Source organism: Ylistrum balloti, unplaced genomic scaffold (assembly GCF_031769215.1).
Source record: "Ylistrum balloti isolate Yb309-2 unplaced genomic scaffold, AGI_CSIRO_Ybal_v1 Utg370410, whole genome shotgun sequence".
Classification (NCBI taxonomy): domain Eukaryota; kingdom Metazoa; phylum Mollusca; class Bivalvia; order Pectinida; family Pectinidae; genus Ylistrum; species Ylistrum balloti.
The window spans coordinates 233,658-253,814 of record NW_026782279.1 but is presented as its reverse complement, the minus strand read 5'-3'; the positions used below and the strand labels follow the sequence as shown (position 1 = coordinate 253,814).

The following is a 20,157-nucleotide window of genomic DNA, read 5'->3' as shown; positions in this document are numbered from 1 at the left end:
CCGAAATGCGGGTGGATCGAGAGTCATTGACAGGTATAGCACAAAGGCTTGGCAGCATGTTTTTGAATGTCGAGACCGTGTCTTCTCGAAGTTTATTTTTAAAGTTTTTTCTTGCCCAATCCAAAGAAGAGTCCGAAAAAGAATTGACCATATTCCTACTAAAGTTGTGGGCCCTAATTGTACCTAAAAGTTCCGAAATTCTGGCACGGTAATGCTCCAGCAAGGCTTGGGCTGTGAATTTAGCCCAAGACATGTGGACGTTTTGGAGGCGCTCTAAAATGGAGCGGTTAGCTTGAGCGGGTTTAAGGAATTTGGAAAGATTTGCTACTTGTCTCTGAAACCCTCTGGTTGGGGTACCACCCTTAGCCTGAACCTCTATAACCGAAGTGTGGTGAATGGCCTGAATAAGTTGAAAAAAAGGCCGAATGTATTTGGCGTTCGGATTAGAATTTCTGTTTTTTGGCTTTTGCCATCGCTTACTTCCGTACGCCATATTGATAGAAATTGGAGGTTCAGACTACTGTGGGAAATTAGAAAATTTTGGGGGGTCAAAAAATCGTTTTTTGAGAAAAAGATGACCGAAAATCAGGGCAAAAATGATATTCCCATAAAAAATGGAACTGAAAAATATGTTTTACCCCTAAAAAGCACTAAAAATTAGAAAAAGGCACTAAAAAAAACACTAAAAAAACACTAAAAAAAGCACTAAAAAGCTGAAAAGGAAATTAATGATTAGTACATGTCAAACAACAAATGATAATACAAAACCTGTAAAAGAAATTAAATGATTAGAAATACACAATACAATACCAAAGTACACTTCAAAGGAAATGAGGATGATTCCGAAGCCGTCAATGCCACTACTAGTTTCGACGATATGTCTTCTTCAGGTGGCAGGTGTAGACTGAAGAAACTAGGGTATCCTAGCCCTTAATATACTCTCGACCAAGGGACCGTCCGTTTGTAACCTGTAATTAGTGCATGACTGTGGTTGGTTGATCTTGTAACAACATGACACTGATTGGTGTGTTCGTTCGACCATGGATGCGGTCAAGTGGAAACGTGATATGGGCACGTGGGTTCGCTAATTAATTATCTCACTGACCACTGTTCCGTGAGTTGTTTGTCCAAGCTCACCTGTGGTAACACCTGAGTAGGTGATCCAGGTAGCTTGGGTCTACCTGTACCGACCGTTTTACAGGCCGGCGTTTACCCAAGCTACCTGTGATAACCATGTCCTGAGACCGCGCTCAGGTAGCTTGGGAACAGATGTTCAGCGGCGCGGACGGTAATCAAATACTAATGAGGTAATTTACCTGTGTGAATACTGGTGTGGTGGGTCCAGGTAGCTTTGGTTTACCTTAGGCCGGTCCCAGATTTTACCTGTGCTGCCGATGATCTCAGGTAGCTTGGGTGGGGTAATTAAATACTAATGAGGTAATTTACCTGTGTGGACACTGGTGTGGTGGGTCCAGGTAGCTTTGGTTTACCTTAGGCCGGTTCCAGATTTTACCTGTGCTGCCGATGAGCTCAAGTAGCTTGGGTGGGCGTTCAGCCGTGTGAATAGTTATTGTCTACTTACTAGTCGTTGTATCTCAAGTGGTTCAAGTAGGAATAGAGTAATAAGTCACTTTAAATACCTACTCGATGATTAATTTGTTTGGAAAAAAAAAAAAAAAAAAAAAAAGGTTTTTTTGCGGGAAAAATTTAAGCCCCAATAAATAATCACTGGTATAAAAATTAACACTTGTTATAACACTTTCTTGAGACTGTACTGATTATATCGTAGGGTTCCCAGGGTCGAGTTGGACAGGGACTGTTTGGAGCCAATGGGTACAGAGATATCATGCACGTAACTAACTACTGTGTATATTCGTCGGTATACTTGCAATCATGTGTCTCTGGAGGATGAGAAATGGGAATGGGGTTATTTAGGGGGGAATAAAGATAAGGGTCTTAATGATATGTTTCGGGGCCCTAGGTTCTTAGACGGCATCGGAAATATAGACGATGTGTTTTACTAGAGAGTGTAATGTTGTGTGTATTTAAACACTAAGCTCTAGGAGACTACACCTGGGATGTATATAGTGTGTTTATGACTATGCAGCAGAAGAGGCGACTAAATTTCAAACCTTGGCGCGGGCTGGGTTAGGTTTAAGGTTATGGTTTGGGATTAGGGTTTAATCCCTGTGCACTGGCCGAAGAGTTTACATGTTAGTCTTGAGTCTGCTGCGAACTAATAGATCTTGTAGGTTTTTGTTTTTGCGGTACGCTGTAACTAGTCTGTTTTTATAGATTTCAGGAAATTCTGACTTTAGTTTATTGTAATGTTCTCTTACCTTTCTCCCTACTACTGTGGCTGTTGTGTTATACGTTATTACAAAAGGTAGGATCTGGTTTGGAACAGATTGTTCGTTTATGCCGTGTGGGGTTAAAGTCTGGAGTTTATCAATCCAATAACCTTCTCTCTCATTTAGAAAACTAGAATCTGGTACCTGTTCTATCGGTGTTATGTTAACGTGCTCTAAACTGTGTCCGTTTTGGTTAAAGTGTCTCGCAACTGGTTTATCTTTTTCGTGTCTTATATCAAAACGGTGTCTTGTGAATCTATCTCTTAAAGACAAAGACGTTTGCCCTACGTATTGCGAATCACATTTCCTACAAGTGATAAGATAAATTACGTTTTTAGAGTTACAGTTTAGGTCTTGTTTCATGTTAAATACTTCTGTTGTTTTTGAACTATAGAAGCAGACGGTGACTTGGAGAAAGGGGCATGTTTCACAACGTTTACTGTGACAGGCTTCCGCTATATAACCATTTTTAGGCGCTATTTCTTTTAAAGTTTCCCCTTTGATTTTACGTAGAAATCTATATGAATAGTTTCGGTTTCTGAGAGCCCTGAATAAGATGTTTACGGCATTGTTAAAGTCTGACTCTCGAGTACAGATTCTATGGAAACGAATTATCTGCGATTTAATGATGCCCTTAAAGGAATGTTTCGGATGGAACGACTTTTTGTGAAGAAGTTGGTGAGAATCTGTTGGTTTGAAGAACACTTTAATGTCTAGTTTTCCTGTTTGACCGAATTTTGGGCCTTTAAACACAGTCGTATCTAAGAAATCTATCGAATCATTGCTAATGGTTGCCTTAAGTTTTATGCATGGATGATGGTTGTTGAGAGTATCGAAAAAGTCATCAAAATCGCTCCTTGAATGTGTCCAAATAATGAAGATATCGTCCAGAAATCTGACATAAACTAAAGGTTGTTTTGAACATTTTGCTAACGCTTCCTTTTCAAAATCGGCCATAAAAATGTTGGCATAGCTCGGAGCAAATTTCTTACCCATTGCTGTTCCGGATATTTGGAGATACCATTTACCGTTGAATTCAAAATCATTCCTTTCTAAACCTGATTTTAACATTTCTAGAATTTCTAGATCGGGTCTTTCTGGGTCCGGGTTGTTTTGAAAAATTTTTCCTACCGCTCTCAGTCCATCACGGTTGTCGATATTGGTATACATGCTATCAACATCTAAACTAACGAGTAGACTGTCCTTAGGTATGGTCAAGTTCTTGATCTTGTTAACGAAATCATTGGTATCTTTCAGATAGGCTGGATGTTTCATTGACAAAGGGGCTAAAAAATGATCAATGTATTCTGCTATTCTGTACGACTCACTCTCAACATCTGATATTATTGGTCTCCCTGGTGGTATTTTATATGGATCTGACCATTGTCCTGGTGCTTTGTGTATTTTCGGTAGTATATACACATGTCTAGGTTTAGGGTTTTCTTTAGGGTTAAGATAGGTTATTTGTTTAGGTGTCAGGTGTTTACTTCTACCTAGCCTATGGATGATGTTGCTAAGTTCTGCACTAGTTTTAGGATAGATAGGCGAGTCCAGTTGTCTATAGTGTTTACGGTTATTGAGTTGTCTTTCTACTTCCCAGATGTAGTCTGCCCTATCCAAAATTACTGTTGCTGAGCCTTTGTCGGCTTTCTTAATAACTATCGACTGGTCTTTTTTCAAAGATGTTACTGCTTTCTGTTCTGCCCAATTCAAATTGGGCTGTTCTTTACTGACTGTTATTTTGGAAAGATCTTTAATGATGTCTCTTACCGAATTTTGAATGTTTGAAGGAATCGCACTTTCTGGGGGATTCCATTGACTTTTGTCGACAAATTTCTTACTTTCAGCTGATTTGGATTTGCCATTGAAAAAATGTGTAATTTTGAGTTTTCTGCCGAGGTCTTTGGCCGAATCAATAAAATCATTGCTCGAAATATTTCTAGGCGTCGGTATAAATTTCAAACCTCTATCGAGAAGCTGGATTTCATCTGGGTTTAAAGTCCTAGAGCTTAGGTTTATGGTGTTAGTTGGGTTATCTGAGGGGCGATCCTGGTTCAACCCTTTAGGATCTAGGCAAAAAAACCCTTGGCATTTTTTACCTGAGATACCCAAGAGCGGACAAGTTCATTGGCCGTGGCCTCGGTCCAATGAATGCCGTCTGAGTTGAACCGGAGCCCCCCAGCGATCCTACTGTCCAAAGTAACCGTGGCCTTGTTTTGAATGTCCAAAAGGTGCCTATTAAATGCCGAAAGATTGTCAGATTCCCGAGGTTTTGTTTTGGCCAGTTTTTCCGAAATGGGCACGATTGTGAAATAGTATCGTGCTAAGGGAATCGACTTTTTCAATACGTCACGAAGGACGGATAGGTCCCGAAACACATCAATCATGTTTTGGGCCGACCTATCATTAATTCCACTGTTTACAATTACATGGGTTGGAAGACCAGAGTGCGCATAATTCTTTACTATGTTTACAATATGCCTTATCTTCGCACCTGGGTAGGATTCAATTTGGACGGTAGGATCAGGGAGAGACGTTACCCGGGAGAGGTTAGAGGCTCCTATCACCAGAATCGGTTTGTTAATTGGCGGGAGTTGCCATTCCGATTTGTTAGGGGTGTTAGGGTGGCGGTTAATGGAGGGTGGTTTAGTGGCCGCCTCCGCATAGCTGGGAGGTGACCTAGGAGGGTTAGGAGTGCGGGTTTTGTTAGGGGTTTGAAGAGGTTTTACGTTTAGAGCCCTGCGAGACTTGCGGGGCGTGTTAGCAGGTGAAGGAGAAGAAGAGTCCCGTTTACGTTTAGGCGTACTCGGGGTGGGGGGAGGTGAAAGGGAGGAAAAGCGGTTACCAGTGGTGATGTTAGGGTTGTTAGTTAGGCGAGAGGAAGCCCGGGTGCGGCGGCGGTTAGGAGTTTGGAAGGTGTCAGTCTGGTTAGAGTTAGAGTGGGAAGAAGGAGGAGGAGGCGGAGGAGAAGAAAAGGATGAGGGAGAAGTGGGGGAAGAGTTAGCTGGGACCGAAATGCGGGTGGATCGAGAGTCATTGACAGGTATAGCACAAAGGCTTGGCAGCATGTTTTTGAATGTCGAGACCGTGTCTTCTCGAAGTTTATTTTTAAAGTTTTTTCTTGCCCAATCCAAAGAAGAGTCCGAAAAAGAATTGACCATATTCCTACTAAAGTTGTGGGCCCTAATTGTACCTAAAAGTTCCGAAATTCTGGCACGGTAATGCTCCAGCAAGGCTTGGGCTGTGAATTTAGCCCAAGACATGTGGACGTTTTGGAGGCGCTCTAAAATGGAGCGGTTAGCTTGAGCGGGTTTAAGGAATTTGGAAAGATTTGCTACTTGTCTCTGAAACCCTCTGGTTGGGGTACCACCCTTAGCCTGAACCTCTATAACCGAAGTGTGGTGAATGGCCTGAATAAGTTGAAAAAAAGGCCGAATGTATTTGGCGTTCGGATTAGAATTTCTGTTTTTTGGCTTTTGCCATCGCTTACTTCCGTACGCCATATTGATAGAAATTGGAGGTTCAGACTACTGTGGGAAATTAGAAAATTTTGGGGGGTCAAAAAATCGTTTTTTGAGAAAAAGATGACCGAAAATCAGGGCAAAAATGATATTCCCATAAAAAATGGAACTGAAAAATATGTTTTACCCCTAAAAAGCACTAAAAATTAGAAAAAGGCACTAAAAAAAACACTAAAAAAACACTAAAAAAAGCACTAAAAAGCTGAAAAGGAAATTAATGATTAGTACATGTCAAACAACAAATGATAATACAAAACCTGTAAAAGAAATTAAATGATTAGAAATACACAATACAATACCAAAGTACACTTCAAAGGAAATGAGGATGATTCCGAAGCCGTCAATGCCACTACTAGTTTCGACGATATGTCTTCTTCAGGTGGCAGGTGTAGACTGAAGAAACTAGGGTATCCTAGCCCTTAATATACTCTCGACCAAGGGACCGTCCGTTTGTAACCTGTAATTAGTGCATGACTGTGGTTGGTTGATCTTGTAACAACATGACACTGATTGGTGTGTTCGTTCGACCATGGATGCGGTCAAGTGGAAACGTGATATGGGCACGTGGGTTCGCTAATTAATTATCTCACTGACCACTGTTCCGTGAGTTGTTTGTCCAAGCTCACCTGTGGTAACACCTGAGTAGGTGATCCAGGTAGCTTGGGTCTACCTGTACCGACCGTTTTACAGGCCGGCGTTTACCCAAGCTACCTGTGATAACCATGTCCTGAGACCGCGCTCAGGTAGCTTGGGAACAGATGTTCAGCGGCGCGGACGGTAATCAAATACTAATGAGGTAATTTACCTGTGTGAATACTGGTGTGGTGGGTCCAGGTAGCTTTGGTTTACCTTAGGCCGGTCCCAGATTTTACCTGTGCTGCCGATGATCTCAGGTAGCTTGGGTGGGGTAATTAAATACTAATGAGGTAATTTACCTGTGTGGACACTGGTGTGGTGGGTCCAGGTAGCTTTGGTTTACCTTAGGCCGGTTCCAGATTTTACCTGTGCTGCCGATGAGCTCAAGTAGCTTGGGTGGGCGTTCAGCCGTGTGAATAGTTATTGTCTACTTACTAGTCGTTGTATCTCAAGTGGTTCAAGTAGGAATAGAGTAATAAGTCACTTTAAATACCTACTCGATGATTAATTTGTTTGGAAAAAAAAAAAAAAAAAAAAGTTTTTTTTGCGGGAAAAATTTAAGCCCCAATAAATAATCACTGGTATAAAAATTAACACTTGTTATAACACTTTCTTGAGACTGTACTGATTATATCGTAGGGTTCCCAGGGTCGAGTTGGACAGGGACTGTTTGGAGCCAATGGGTACAGAGATATCATGCACGTAACTAACTACTGTGTATATTCGTCGGTATACTTGCAATCATGTGTCTCTGGAGGATGAGAAATGGGAATGGGGTTATTTAGGGGGGAATAAAGATAAGGGTCTTAATGATATGTTTCGGGGCCCTAGGTTCTTAGACGGCATCGGAAATATAGACGATGTGTTTTACTAGAGAGTGTAATGTTGTGTGTATTTAAACACTAAGCTCTAGGAGACTACACCTGGGATGTATATAGTGTGTTTATGACTATGCAGCAGAAGAGGCGACTAAATTTCAAACCTTGGCGCGGGCTGGGTTAGGTTTAAGGTTATGGTTTGGGATTAGGGTTTAATCCCTGTGCACTGGCCGAAGAGTTTACATGTTAGTCTTGAGTCTGCTGCGAACTAATAGATCTTGTAGGTTTTTGTTTTTGCGGTACGCTGTAACTAGTCTGTTTTTATAGATTTCAGGAAATTCTGACTTTAGTTTATTGTAATGTTCTCTTACCTTTCTCCCTACTACTGTGGCTGTTGTGTTATACGTTATTACAAAAGGTAGGATCTGGTTTGGAACAGATTGTTCGTTTATGCCGTGTGGGGTTAAAGTCTGGAGTTTATCAATCCAATAACCTTCTCTCTCATTTAGAAAACTAGAATCTGGTACCTGTTCTATCGGTGTTATGTTAACGTGCTCTAAACTGTGTCCGTTTTGGTTAAAGTGTCTCGCAACTGGTTTATCTTTTTCGTGTCTTATATCAAAACGGTGTCTTGTGAATCTATCTCTTAAAGACAAAGACGTTTGCCCTACGTATTGCGAATCACATTTCCTACAAGTGATAAGATAAATTACGTTTTTAGAGTTACAGTTTAGGTCTTGTTTCATGTTAAATACTTCTGTTGTTTTTGAACTATAGAAGCAGACGGTGACTTGGAGAAAGGGGCATGTTTCACAACGTTTACTGTGACAGGCTTCCGCTATATAACCATTTTTAGGCGCTATTTCTTTTAAAGTTTCCCCTTTGATTTTACGTAGAAATCTATATGAATAGTTTCGGTTTCTGAGAGCCCTGAATAAGATGTTTACGGCATTGTTAAAGTCTGACTCTCGAGTACAGATTCTATGGAAACGAATTATCTGCGATTTAATGATGCCCTTAAAGGAATGTTTCGGATGGAACGACTTTTTGTGAAGAAGTTGGTGAGAATCTGTTGGTTTGAAGAACACTTTAATGTCTAGTTTTCCTGTTTGACCGAATTTTGGGCCTTTAAACACAGTCGTATCTAAGAAATCTATCGAATCATTGCTAATGGTTGCCTTAAGTTTTATGCATGGATGATGGTTGTTGAGAGTATCGAAAAAGTCATCAAAATCGCTCCTTGAATGTGTCCAAATAATGAAGATATCGTCCAGAAATCTGACATAAACTAAAGGTTGTTTTGAACATTTTGCTAACGCTTCCTTTTCAAAATCGGCCATAAAAATGTTGGCATAGCTCGGAGCAAATTTCTTACCCATTGCTGTTCCGGATATTTGGAGATACCATTTACCGTTGAATTCAAAATCATTCCTTTCTAAACCTGATTTTAACATTTCTAGAATTTCTAGATCGGGTCTTTCTGGGTCCGGGTTGTTTTGAAAAATTTTTCCTACCGCTCTCAGTCCATCACGGTTGTCGATATTGGTATACATGCTATCAACATCTAAACTAACGAGTAGACTGTCCTTAGGTATGGTCAAGTTCTTGATCTTGTTAACGAAATCATTGGTATCTTTCAGATAGGCTGGATGTTTCATTGACAAAGGGGCTAAAAAATGATCAATGTATTCTGCTATTCTGTACGACTCACTCTCAACATCTGATATTATTGGTCTCCCTGGTGGTATTTTATATGGATCTGACCATTGTCCTGGTGCTTTGTGTATTTTCGGTAGTATATACACATGTCTAGGTTTAGGGTTTTCTTTAGGGTTAAGATAGGTTATTTGTTTAGGTGTCAGGTGTTTACTTCTACCTAGCCTATGGATGATGTTGCTAAGTTCTGCACTAGTTTTAGGATAGATAGGCGAGTCCAGTTGTCTATAGTGTTTACGGTTATTGAGTTGTCTTTCTACTTCCCAGATGTAGTCTGCCCTATCCAAAATTACTGTTGCTGAGCCTTTGTCGGCTTTCTTAATAACTATCGACTGGTCTTTTTTCAAAGATGTTACTGCTTTCTGTTCTGCCCAATTCAAATTGGGCTGTTCTTTACTGACTGTTATTTTGGAAAGATCTTTAATGATGTCTCTTACCGAATTTTGAATGTTTGAAGGAATCGCACTTTCTGGGGGATTCCATTGACTTTTGTCGACAAATTTCTTACTTTCAGCTGATTTGGATTTGCCATTGAAAAAATGTGTAATTTTGAGTTTTCTGCCGAGGTCTTTGGCCGAATCAATAAAATCATTGCTCGAAATATTTCTAGGCGTCGGTATAAATTTCAAACCTCTATCGAGAAGCTGGATTTCATCTGGGTTTAAAGTCCTAGAGCTTAGGTTTATGGTGTTAGTTGGGTTATCTGAGGGGCGATCCTGGTTCAACCCTTTAGGATCTAGGCAAAAAAACCCTTGGCATTTTTTACCTGAGATACCCAAGAGCGGACAAGTTCATTGGCCGTGGCCTCGGTCCAATGAATGCCGTCTGAGTTGAACCGGAGCCCCCCAGCGATCCTACTGTCCAAAGTAACCGTGGCCTTGTTTTGAATGTCCAAAAGGTGCCTATTAAATGCCGAAAGATTGTCAGATTCCCGAGGTTTTGTTTTGGCCAGTTTTTCCGAAATGGGCACGATTGTGAAATAGTATCGTGCTAAGGGAATCGACTTTTTCAATACGTCACGAAGGACGGATAGGTCCCGAAACACATCAATCATGTTTTGGGCCGACCTATCATTAATTCCACTGTTTACAATTACATGGGTTGGAAGACCAGAGTGCGCATAATTCTTTACTATGTTTACAATATGCCTTATCTTCGCACCTGGGTAGGATTCAATTTGGACGGTAGGATCAGGGAGAGACGTTACCCGGGAGAGGTTAGAGGCTCCTATCACCAGAATCGGTTTGTTAATTGGCGGGAGTTGCCATTCCGATTTGTTAGGGGTGTTAGGGTGGCGGTTAATGGAGGGTGGTTTAGTGGCCGCCTCCGCATAGCTGGGAGGTGACCTAGGAGGGTTAGGAGTGCGGGTTTTGTTAGGGGTTTGAAGAGGTTTTACGTTTAGAGCCCTGCGAGACTTGCGGGGCGTGTTAGCAGGTGAAGGAGAAGAAGAGTCCCGTTTACGTTTAGGCGTACTCGGGGTGGGGGGAGGTGAAAGGGAGGAAAAGCGGTTACCAGTGGTGATGTTAGGGTTGTTAGTTAGGCGAGAGGAAGCCCGGGTGCGGCGGCGGTTAGGAGTTTGGAAGGTGTCAGTCTGGTTAGAGTTAGAGTGGGAAGAAGGAGGAGGAGGCGGAGGAGAAGAAAAGGATGAGGGAGAAGTGGGGGAAGAGTTAGCTGGGACCGAAATGCGGGTGGATCGAGAGTCATTGACAGGTATAGCACAAAGGCTTGGCAGCATGTTTTTGAATGTCGAGACCGTGTCTTCTCGAAGTTTATTTTTAAAGTTTTTTCTTGCCCAATCCAAAGAAGAGTCCGAAAAAGAATTGACCATATTCCTACTAAAGTTGTGGGCCCTAATTGTACCTAAAAGTTCCGAAATTCTGGCACGGTAATGCTCCAGCAAGGCTTGGGCTGTGAATTTAGCCCAAGACATGTGGACGTTTTGGAGGCGCTCTAAAATGGAGCGGTTAGCTTGAGCGGGTTTAAGGAATTTGGAAAGATTTGCTACTTGTCTCTGAAACCCTCTGGTTGGGGTACCACCCTTAGCCTGAACCTCTATAACCGAAGTGTGGTGAATGGCCTGAATAAGTTGAAAAAAAGGCCGAATGTATTTGGCGTTCGGATTAGAATTTCTGTTTTTTGGCTTTTGCCATCGCTTACTTCCGTACGCCATATTGATAGAAATTGGAGGTTCAGACTACTGTGGGAAATTAGAAAATTTTGGGGGGTCAAAAAATCGTTTTTTGAGAAAAAGATGACCGAAAATCAGGGCAAAAATGATATTCCCATAAAAAATGGAACTGAAAAATATGTTTTACCCCTAAAAAGCACTAAAAATTTGAAAAAAGCACTAAAAAAAACACTAAAAAAACACTAAAAAAAGCACTAAAAAGCTGAAAAGGAAATTAATGATTAGTACATGTCAAACAACAAATGATAATACAAAACCTGTAAAAGAAATTAAATGATTAGAAATACACAATACAATACCAAAGTACACTTCAAAGGAAATGAGGATGATTCCGAAGCCGTCAATGCCACTACTAGTTTCGACGATATGTCTTCTTCAGGTGGCAGGTGTAGACTGAAGAAACTAGGGTATCCTAGCCCTTAATATACTCTCGACCAAGGGACCGTCCGTTTGTAACCTGTAATTAGTGCATGACTGTGGTTGGTTGATCTTGTAACAACATGACACTGATTGGTGTGTTCGTTCGACCATGGATGCGGTCAAGTGGAAACGTGATATGGGCACGTGGGTTCGCTAATTAATTATCTCACTGACCACTGTTCCGTGAGTTGTTTGTCCAAGCTCACCTGTGGTAACACCTGAGTAGGTGATCCAGGTAGCTTGGGTCTACCTGTACCGACCGTTTTACAGGCCGGCGTTTACCCAAGTTACCTGTGATAACCATGTCCTGAGACCGCGCTCAGGTAGCTTGGGAACAGATGTTCAGCGGCGCGGACGGTAATCAAATACTAATGAGGTAATTTACCTGTGTGAATACTGGTGTGGTGGGTCCAGGTAGCTTTGGTTTACCTTAGGCCGGTCCCAGATTTTACCAGTGCTGCCGATGATCTCAGGTAGCTTGGGTGGGGTAATTAAATACTAATGAGGTAATTAACCTGTGTGGACACTGGTGTGGTGGGTCCAGGTAGCTTTGGTTTACCTTAGGCCGGTTCCAGATTTTACCTGTGCTGCCGATGAGCTCAAGTAGCTTGGGTGGGCGTTCAGCCGTGTGAATAGTTATTGTCTACTTACTAGTCGTTGTATCTCAAGTGGTTCAATTAGGAATAGAGTAATAAGTCACTTTAAATACCTACTCGATGATTAATTTGTTTGGAAAAAAAAAAAAAAAAAAAAGGTTTTTTTGCGGGAAAAATTTAAGCCCCAATAAATAATCACTGGTATAAAAATTAACACTTGTTATAACACTTTCTTGAGACTGTACTGATTATATCGTAGGGTTCCCAGGGTCGAGTTGGACAGGGACTGTTTGGAGCCAATGGGTACAGAGATATCATGCACGTAACTAACTACTGTGTATATTCGTCGGTATACTTGCAATCATGTGTCTCTGGAAGATGAGAAATGGGAATGGGGTTATTTAGGGGGGAATAAAGATAAGGGTCTTAATGATATGTTTCGGGGCCCTAGGTTCTTAGACGGCATCGGAAATATAGACGATGTGTTTTACTAGAGAGTGTAATGTTGTGTGTATTTAAACACTAAGCTCTAGGAGACTACACCTGGGATGTATATAGTGTGTTTATGACTATGCAGCAGAAGAGGCGACTAAATTTCAAACCTTGGCGCGGGCTGGGTTAGGTTTAAGGTTATGGTTTGGGATTAGGGTTTAATCCCTGTGCACTGGCCGAAGAGTTTACATGTTAGTCTTGAGTCTGCTGCGAACTAATAGATCTTGTAGGTTTTTGTTTTTGCGGTACGCTGTAACTAGTCTGTTTTTATAGATTTCAGGAAATTCTGACTTTAGTTTATTGTAATGTTCTCTTACCTTTCTCCCTACTACTGTGGCTGTTGTGTTATACGTTATTACAAAAGGTAGGATCTGGTTTGGAACAGATTGTTCGTTTATGCCGTGTGGGGTTAAAGTCTGGAGTTTATCAATCCAAAAACCTTCTCTCTCATTTAGAAAACTAGAATCTGGTACCTGTTCTATCGGTGTTATGTTTACGTGCTCTAAACTGTGTCCGTTTTGGTTAAAGTGTCTCGCAACTGGTTTATCTTTTTCGTGTCTTATATCAAAACGGTGTCTTGTGAATCTATCTCTTAAAGACAAAGACGTTTGCCCTACGTATTGCGAATCACATTTCCTACAAGTGATAAGATAAATTACGTTTTTAGAGTTACAGTTTAGGTCTTGTTTCATGTTAAATACTTCTGTTGTTTTTGAACTATAGAAGCAGACGGTGACTTGGAGAAAGGGGCATGTTTCACAACGTTTACTGTGACAGGCTTCCGCTATATAACCATTTTTAGGCGCTATTTCTTTTAAAGTTTCCCCTTTGATTTTACGTAGAAATCTATATGAATAGTTTCGGTTTCTGAGAGCCCTGAATAAGATGTTTACGGCATTGTTAAAGTCTGACTCTCGAGTACAGATTCTATGGAAACGAATTATCTGCGATTTAATGATGCCCTTAAAGGAATGTTTCGGATGGAACGACTTTTTGTGAAGAAGTTGGTGAGAATCTGTTGGTTTGAAGAACACTTTAATGTCTAGTTTTCCTGTTTGACCGAATTTTGGGCCTTTAAACACAGTCGTATCTAAGAAATCTATCGAATCATTGCTAATGGTTGCCTTAAGTTTTATGCATGGATGATGGTTGTTGAGAGTATCGAAAAAGTCATCAAAATCGCTCCTTGAATGTGTCCAAATAATGAAGATATCGTCCAGAAATCTGACATAAACTAAAGGTTGTTTTGAACATTTTGCTAAAGCTTCCTTTTCAAAATCGGCCATAAAAATGTTGGCATAGCTCGGAGCAAATTTCTTACCCATTGCTGTTCCGGATATTTGGAGATACCATTTACCGTTGAATTCAAAATCATTCCTTTCTAAACCTGATTTTAACATTTCTAGAATTTCTAGATCGGGTCTTTCTGGGTCCGGGTTGTTTTGAAAAATTTTTCCTACCGCTCATATCAGCTCAACATTTCCTCTGTGGCTGTATCTACCCGAGCATTGATTATTTATACTGAAATATATTAATATTCTGATTCAGAAAAAAAGTATTGTTACTATGTTACATGCTGTCTGATCTCCTGACAAAAAATAAAAACAAAATTAACCGTACAGCTAATATAAAAGCCCAGGGCCTTGGAAAGATATTGCAAAATAAGCAGGGTATATAACCACCTTTCAAAAATTATACACGTAAATCTGTCTAGCACCATTTGGCAACATGTAATACCTTTAATACTATTTTGGAATCAGACTCAGATTAACAAGTGAACACCTTAACTCTCCTCTTTATCTCAGCCCGACATATTGGGCACCTTTCTACATCCCCCCCACAGTTCATGCAGGTTACTAGATGGCCACAGTCCAACAGTACACAGTTTGCTGGATTCTCCATACAAATGCAGCAGGATTCTGAAATTTTGAAACAATTTTAAATGTAACATTAGCCAGCTAACAAGTTTAAAAAGAAGAGAACAGAGCATTTTTAACACATTTCAATCATACATACCAACCAGGTATCATAATAAAATATAAATGGACAAAGACTGACTTTTTTTCTCTTATTTATCATATACTGAGTATAAGAAACCAATCAAACTAATAACATATTCCTTAGTATGGTACAAAATAAATGTTGCCAACAGAAACATACATATTATAACAAAACATTAGATCAAGTGCATTCATCATGTTCATAGAACGTAATTTTTTCTGAAAATGACAGACCTGTCTTAACAATGCAACTGACATTTCTTGGCAAAATCATTTTTTTTGCTGCAATGATTGCACCAGTGTAGAAAGTAAGGCCATTTTTTCTTTGTGCATTTTATCCTTGCGTGCAGCTTCTTCCTTTCGAAACTCCTGCTGCTGTTGAGTATGCAATTTTAGTAAGTCCATTACTTCAGACGACTTTGATTTCTTTACTTTTTTCCTGCTTGCTTCTTTAGGGATGGAAGCTTCAGAGCTAGAGCTATCTTGATCTACTATTTCATCGTCATCTTGAAGCTTCAGGCTGCTTTCGTTTTTGAGAACTGATAGTAACAGGACTAATTGTGGGGCAATCTCCCATCAAATCATCAAGGTCTTCTTCATATTCATAATTTTTTTTCGAATTCCCACTCTTTTTATTGTGGTCTTTGATGCTTTTATATGCACGAGTGATGGTCTTCCATCGCCCACTGACCTGGTCGGGTGTGTAGTTGTAGGTCTTTTCTCTAAAGGAATTTGATATCTTCTGCCAGAGACATTTTTTGCTCATTAGACCGTTTGACACCTTCTCCTCATTTTCCTTATATAAAGATATTAGAAGTTTGGTCTGAGCTTTCGTCCAATTACCTTTTTCTTGTCCGGCAGTAGAGGTGGGTCCACAGGAGGATGAGCTTGTGCTTGATTCAGCAGCACTGGCATCACCTTCATTTGACTGAGATGATTCTGTAACAGAAAAAATTTTAAATCAGAAGATAAGTGTCAATGGGGGCCCTTTTCTGGCCCTGGTTTATTTTAATTTTCCACCTCTTTAATTTTAAGATTTTTAATATCTATCCACTATATAACTATGACATAGAAATACATTTCACTGGGCAGACTATAGCATGACACCATGTAAAATTACATGACATATTTCTGACACCACAATTGCAGTGACCCGGCGCATCCATACTTGCAGAGTTCCAGAATCGGATGTTAGATTGTACTATATACAAGTTGTCTTACAATGAACAGAACATTTATCTACTATCAATTATTGAACAGGTAGAGAGGGCAGCTCCTGGCTGCCAAAGTTAGGGCTGGTGTATATGGAGGTAACACAAAACAACCATATTATATCTTTACCATGAAGTTGCTGGCATGCATGCTTTGCATATATTTCCTCATCCCAGAACCATCCCTTACATTTTTCACACTGGAACATGGTTCGGATATGATCATTCTCTGTCACATGCCCTTCAGTTTTGATGGAATTCAAGGCTGAAAGAGAAAGAAAGTTTAAGGTCATTGGCATTGCTGTAATAGAGAAAACAGGTCTTGTTTTATTTCATAAATATTTCCAAATTAAGTCAAATATCAAAAAACTTTACACAAATGTAAACCACGCTTATTTATAATTTTTTATTGATGGTAATATCAATTTATTTCTACATACTAAAAACGTCATAAACATCATCCCTAAAGAATATTAGAATCATTTTTTTATTTTTATGGTCACTGATTATTTGTCTGGTTCCCTTTGACATCATAACATACAAACGCAAAAGTAACTTATGTAAAAATTGGAAAATGTCTGCAAGAACAACTCCTACCCCCCCCCCCCCCCTTGCAAAAAAATATACCTCTGTAAGACAGTGAGCGAGTCATTTTCATATGATTTCTAATTTCAGTGGGTCAAATTGGATATATACAGATTGTAATAAATATTTAATATTTACTCCTATAAAATAAGAGAACACTACTCGGCCGTTTTATATAAACATTTCTCAGCTGTTTAACGTTGTATCAATATTCTGAACATATTTGTTTCAAATCTGTCGTTACATGTGTATCTGTGTATGATTTGTGTTTTAGTTTTAAGACGCACGGTTATCAATATTGTAGCCTACCGGGAAAGAAAAATTTTGATATCACTTTTATCAGTTCTTTTATGCCAACAGTGGGCAACATACACTGCTAACTTGCTAACCCACGGCACGTGCCTGTCAACGAATCCGTCAACATACGCTAAAAACCAATTAAATGTTATTTCAGAGATATTGACTATAATTCCTGGGCGTTTCTTTCTTCGGCAGAGGATAAAATTAACGTACCTTTGTGACACTCGTGCTGAAGGAACGCTTGTCGGGAGAAAAAAAGCACCCCGCAATCTGCACACTTCAGAATGCTTCCAACATCAGCCATCTTGTTGACGTCACTCTCCCCGGTCACACCACCTATTTCGCGGGGAGAGCCGGAAGATGTCCGGAACACTCTGAAATAGCATTCGATTGCTGTTCCGAATCTCCCCGAGATCCTGGACTACGAATCGAGCGCCCCCCTGGTTCCATTTTTACCACGCTGTTTAGACGCCGTTCCCAACATTTATTAAGGAGCCTCAAATCCCAAAACAAAATGGAAGTTAAAGGAAGGTCTCGCAAGCGAAAACTGAACTCTCTATCCATTGCAGCCAGCAAAAAAGCCAAGAAGGCTTATGAAAAAGATGTTACTGATGTCGTGGAAGATGTAAGCTCTTCAACACTGCAGGAAAAATGTGATGCCTTCCTGACAGATTATGTTAACCACTCAAATGAACACTGCGAGAAAATCCAATATCTTACCAAGTCCCAGAGCCTGTGCAATTTATGGAGGGAAGAAAGGCGAGTACGATTAACATCAACGTGCTTTGGAGAAATTGTTCACAAACGTGTCAAGGGGCCTGTGGCACCTCTTGTTCATCGGTTGTTATATAATAAATTTCTGGGAAACAGGTACACCAGCTATGGGTTATCACAGGAATCGGCCACTATCAAAAAGTATGTCCAATTTAAAGCTGACCATGGAGACACCGTACATGTGGAAATTTTAGGTCTCACCATCGATCAAGACCACAAGTACTTAGCTGCCAGTACTGATGGGGTAGTTGTGTATAATGATGGTCGGGAAAAGGGGCTGTTAGAAATCAAGAACCTCCTACAGAAAAACCAAATGACACTTCAAGAGGCAACCAAGAAAATGCCGGGATTTTGTTTAAACGTTACTGGCAGTGGTTTAAAATTACGTCGAAATCACAAGTTCTATTTCCAATGTCAAGGGCAGATGAATGTTATTGGATTTCCATGGCTGGACTTTGTAGTAAGACGCACCAACCCTAATCAATTACATGTTGAGAGAATAACACGTGATCAGAATCTCTGGTTAAACACAATGGTGCCCAAATTAACAGCGTTCTATTTCCAAGCATTACTGCCGGAATTAGCAGTACCTCGAAGAGGTTTGAGTCCTGGAATACGAGAACCTGAAAAACCATGGGTAAGACAGTGCATTCGATATTACTGTCGCATATAATGTTTTTGCATTAGGTATGAAACAGGGCTCAGCATTGGTTTTGAATAATATCAGAATTTTTGGATTGGGGAAATCATAAATGATACATGTCATGACATTATTCAATAATGTCACACCACTTATTGCTTTAGATGTGTTTTAACATGCCAAAAATGTTATTATAAATGATTTTTCTCAACTTTGTATTGACATAGACATTGTATATCTTAGTGCAAGACACTGACGGCTTTATTACAAAATGTATTATTTTTTTTCAGTTTATACCAACTCCTGTGTCTGTGGTAAAACAGTCTGCTTCCCAAAACACCAGCACCCATTGGAAACAAAAACTACCAGAGAAGCCTTCAGGTTAGTACTATTGCTGTTTACAAGTAGATATCATACTAACCACACGAATTACAAATTATGGAAAGTACATGATACCTCCGTTACCCCCACCTCCTGAAGTTTGAAGCTTACTGAAGGTATTTACATGTAAAGTATCGGCTAGTGCTTTCAAGAATTCAAGAAAATGAATAAACTATGCCTTGAAGATTAAATCTGTTAAATGCAAAGTATCAGCTACTATAGTACAGACAGACAGACAGACACACACACACACACATACACACACATACTGGTTTTCCTTACATCGAGAGGTACCTTTCATTACACTGACATGCCGAGGTATGTTCTTTCCCAATGTAAAGGTCATAATCTTGGCACCTGAAACTAAAGATGAAATTGTTCCGTGTATGAAAAATACTTCACCTTGTAAAAAGAAGGATCGAAGATTGAATAAAACTAATGAACACTATGCATTAAAACAGAGGTACGGAAAACAGAACAAAGTAGTTGCGGGGTATTACCATATAAGGGATCAATGCACACACGGGTAGTTCTGTAGTAGCTTACCGAGGTACATACCACTTATGAGCTCTGTAGCAGCCTACCGAGGTACATGTACATACCACGTATGAGCTCTGTAGTAGCCTACCGAGGTACAAACCATTTATGAGCTCTGTAGCAGCCTACCGAGGTACATAACACTTATGAGCTCTATAGCTGCCTACCGAGGTACATTTACATACCACTTATGAGTTCTGTAGCAGCCTACCGAGGTACAAACCATTTATGAGCTCTATAGCAGCCTACCGAGGTACAAACCATTTATGAGCTCTGTAGCAGCCTATCGAGGTACATGTACATACCACTTATGAGCTCTGAAGCAGCCTACCGAGGTACATTTACATACCACTTATGAGTTCTGTAGCAGCCTACCGAGGTACAAACCATTTATGAGCTCTATAGCAGCCTACCGAGGTACAAACCATTTATGAGCTCTGTAGCAGCCTATCGAGGTACATGTACATACCACTTATGAGCTCTGAAGCAGCCTACCGAGGTACATTTACATACCACTTATAAGCTCTATAGCAGCCTACCGAGATACATTTACATACCACTTCTGAGCTCTGTAGCAGCCTACCGACGTACAAACCACGTATAAGCTCTGTAGCAGCCTACCGAGGTACAAACCACTTATGAGCTCTGTAGCAGCCTACCGAGGTACATACCACGTATAAGCTCTGTAGCAGCCTACCGAGGTACAAACCACTTATGAGCTCTGTAGCAGCCTACCGAGGTACATGCACATACCACTTATGAGCTCTGTAGTGTACCGAGGTACATTTATGAGCTCTGTAGCATACCATTTATGTGCTCTGTAGCAGCCTACCGAGGTACAAATCCATTTATGAGCTCTGTAGCAGCCTACCGAGGTACATACCACTTATGAGCTCTGTAGCAGCCTACCGAGGTACATACCACTTATGAGCTCTGTAGCAGCCTACAAGCACAACAAATTTTCTTACTCCCGACTCATTGGGTAAAATTG

At 40.4% G+C, this 20,157-nt stretch overlaps 1 protein-coding gene across 1 annotated transcript; it reads right to left on the bottom strand.

The window, feature by feature from the left end:
* Window positions 1-14,215: 14,215 nt before the first annotated feature.
* On the bottom strand, window positions 14,216-17,261 carry LOC132554491 (RNA-binding protein MEX3B-like). Its single transcript, XM_060218803.1, has 4 exons — window positions 17,048-17,261; window positions 16,080-16,214; window positions 15,582-15,677; window positions 14,216-14,657 (listed from the first exon to the last, which is right to left on the bottom strand). The coding sequence occupies exons 1-4, from the start codon at window positions 17,136-17,138 to the stop codon at window positions 14,506-14,508; spliced, it is 474 nt and encodes a 157-aa protein (XP_060074786.1). The 5' UTR covers window positions 17,139-17,261; the 3' UTR covers window positions 14,216-14,505.
* Window positions 17,262-20,157: the final 2,896 nt, after the last annotated feature.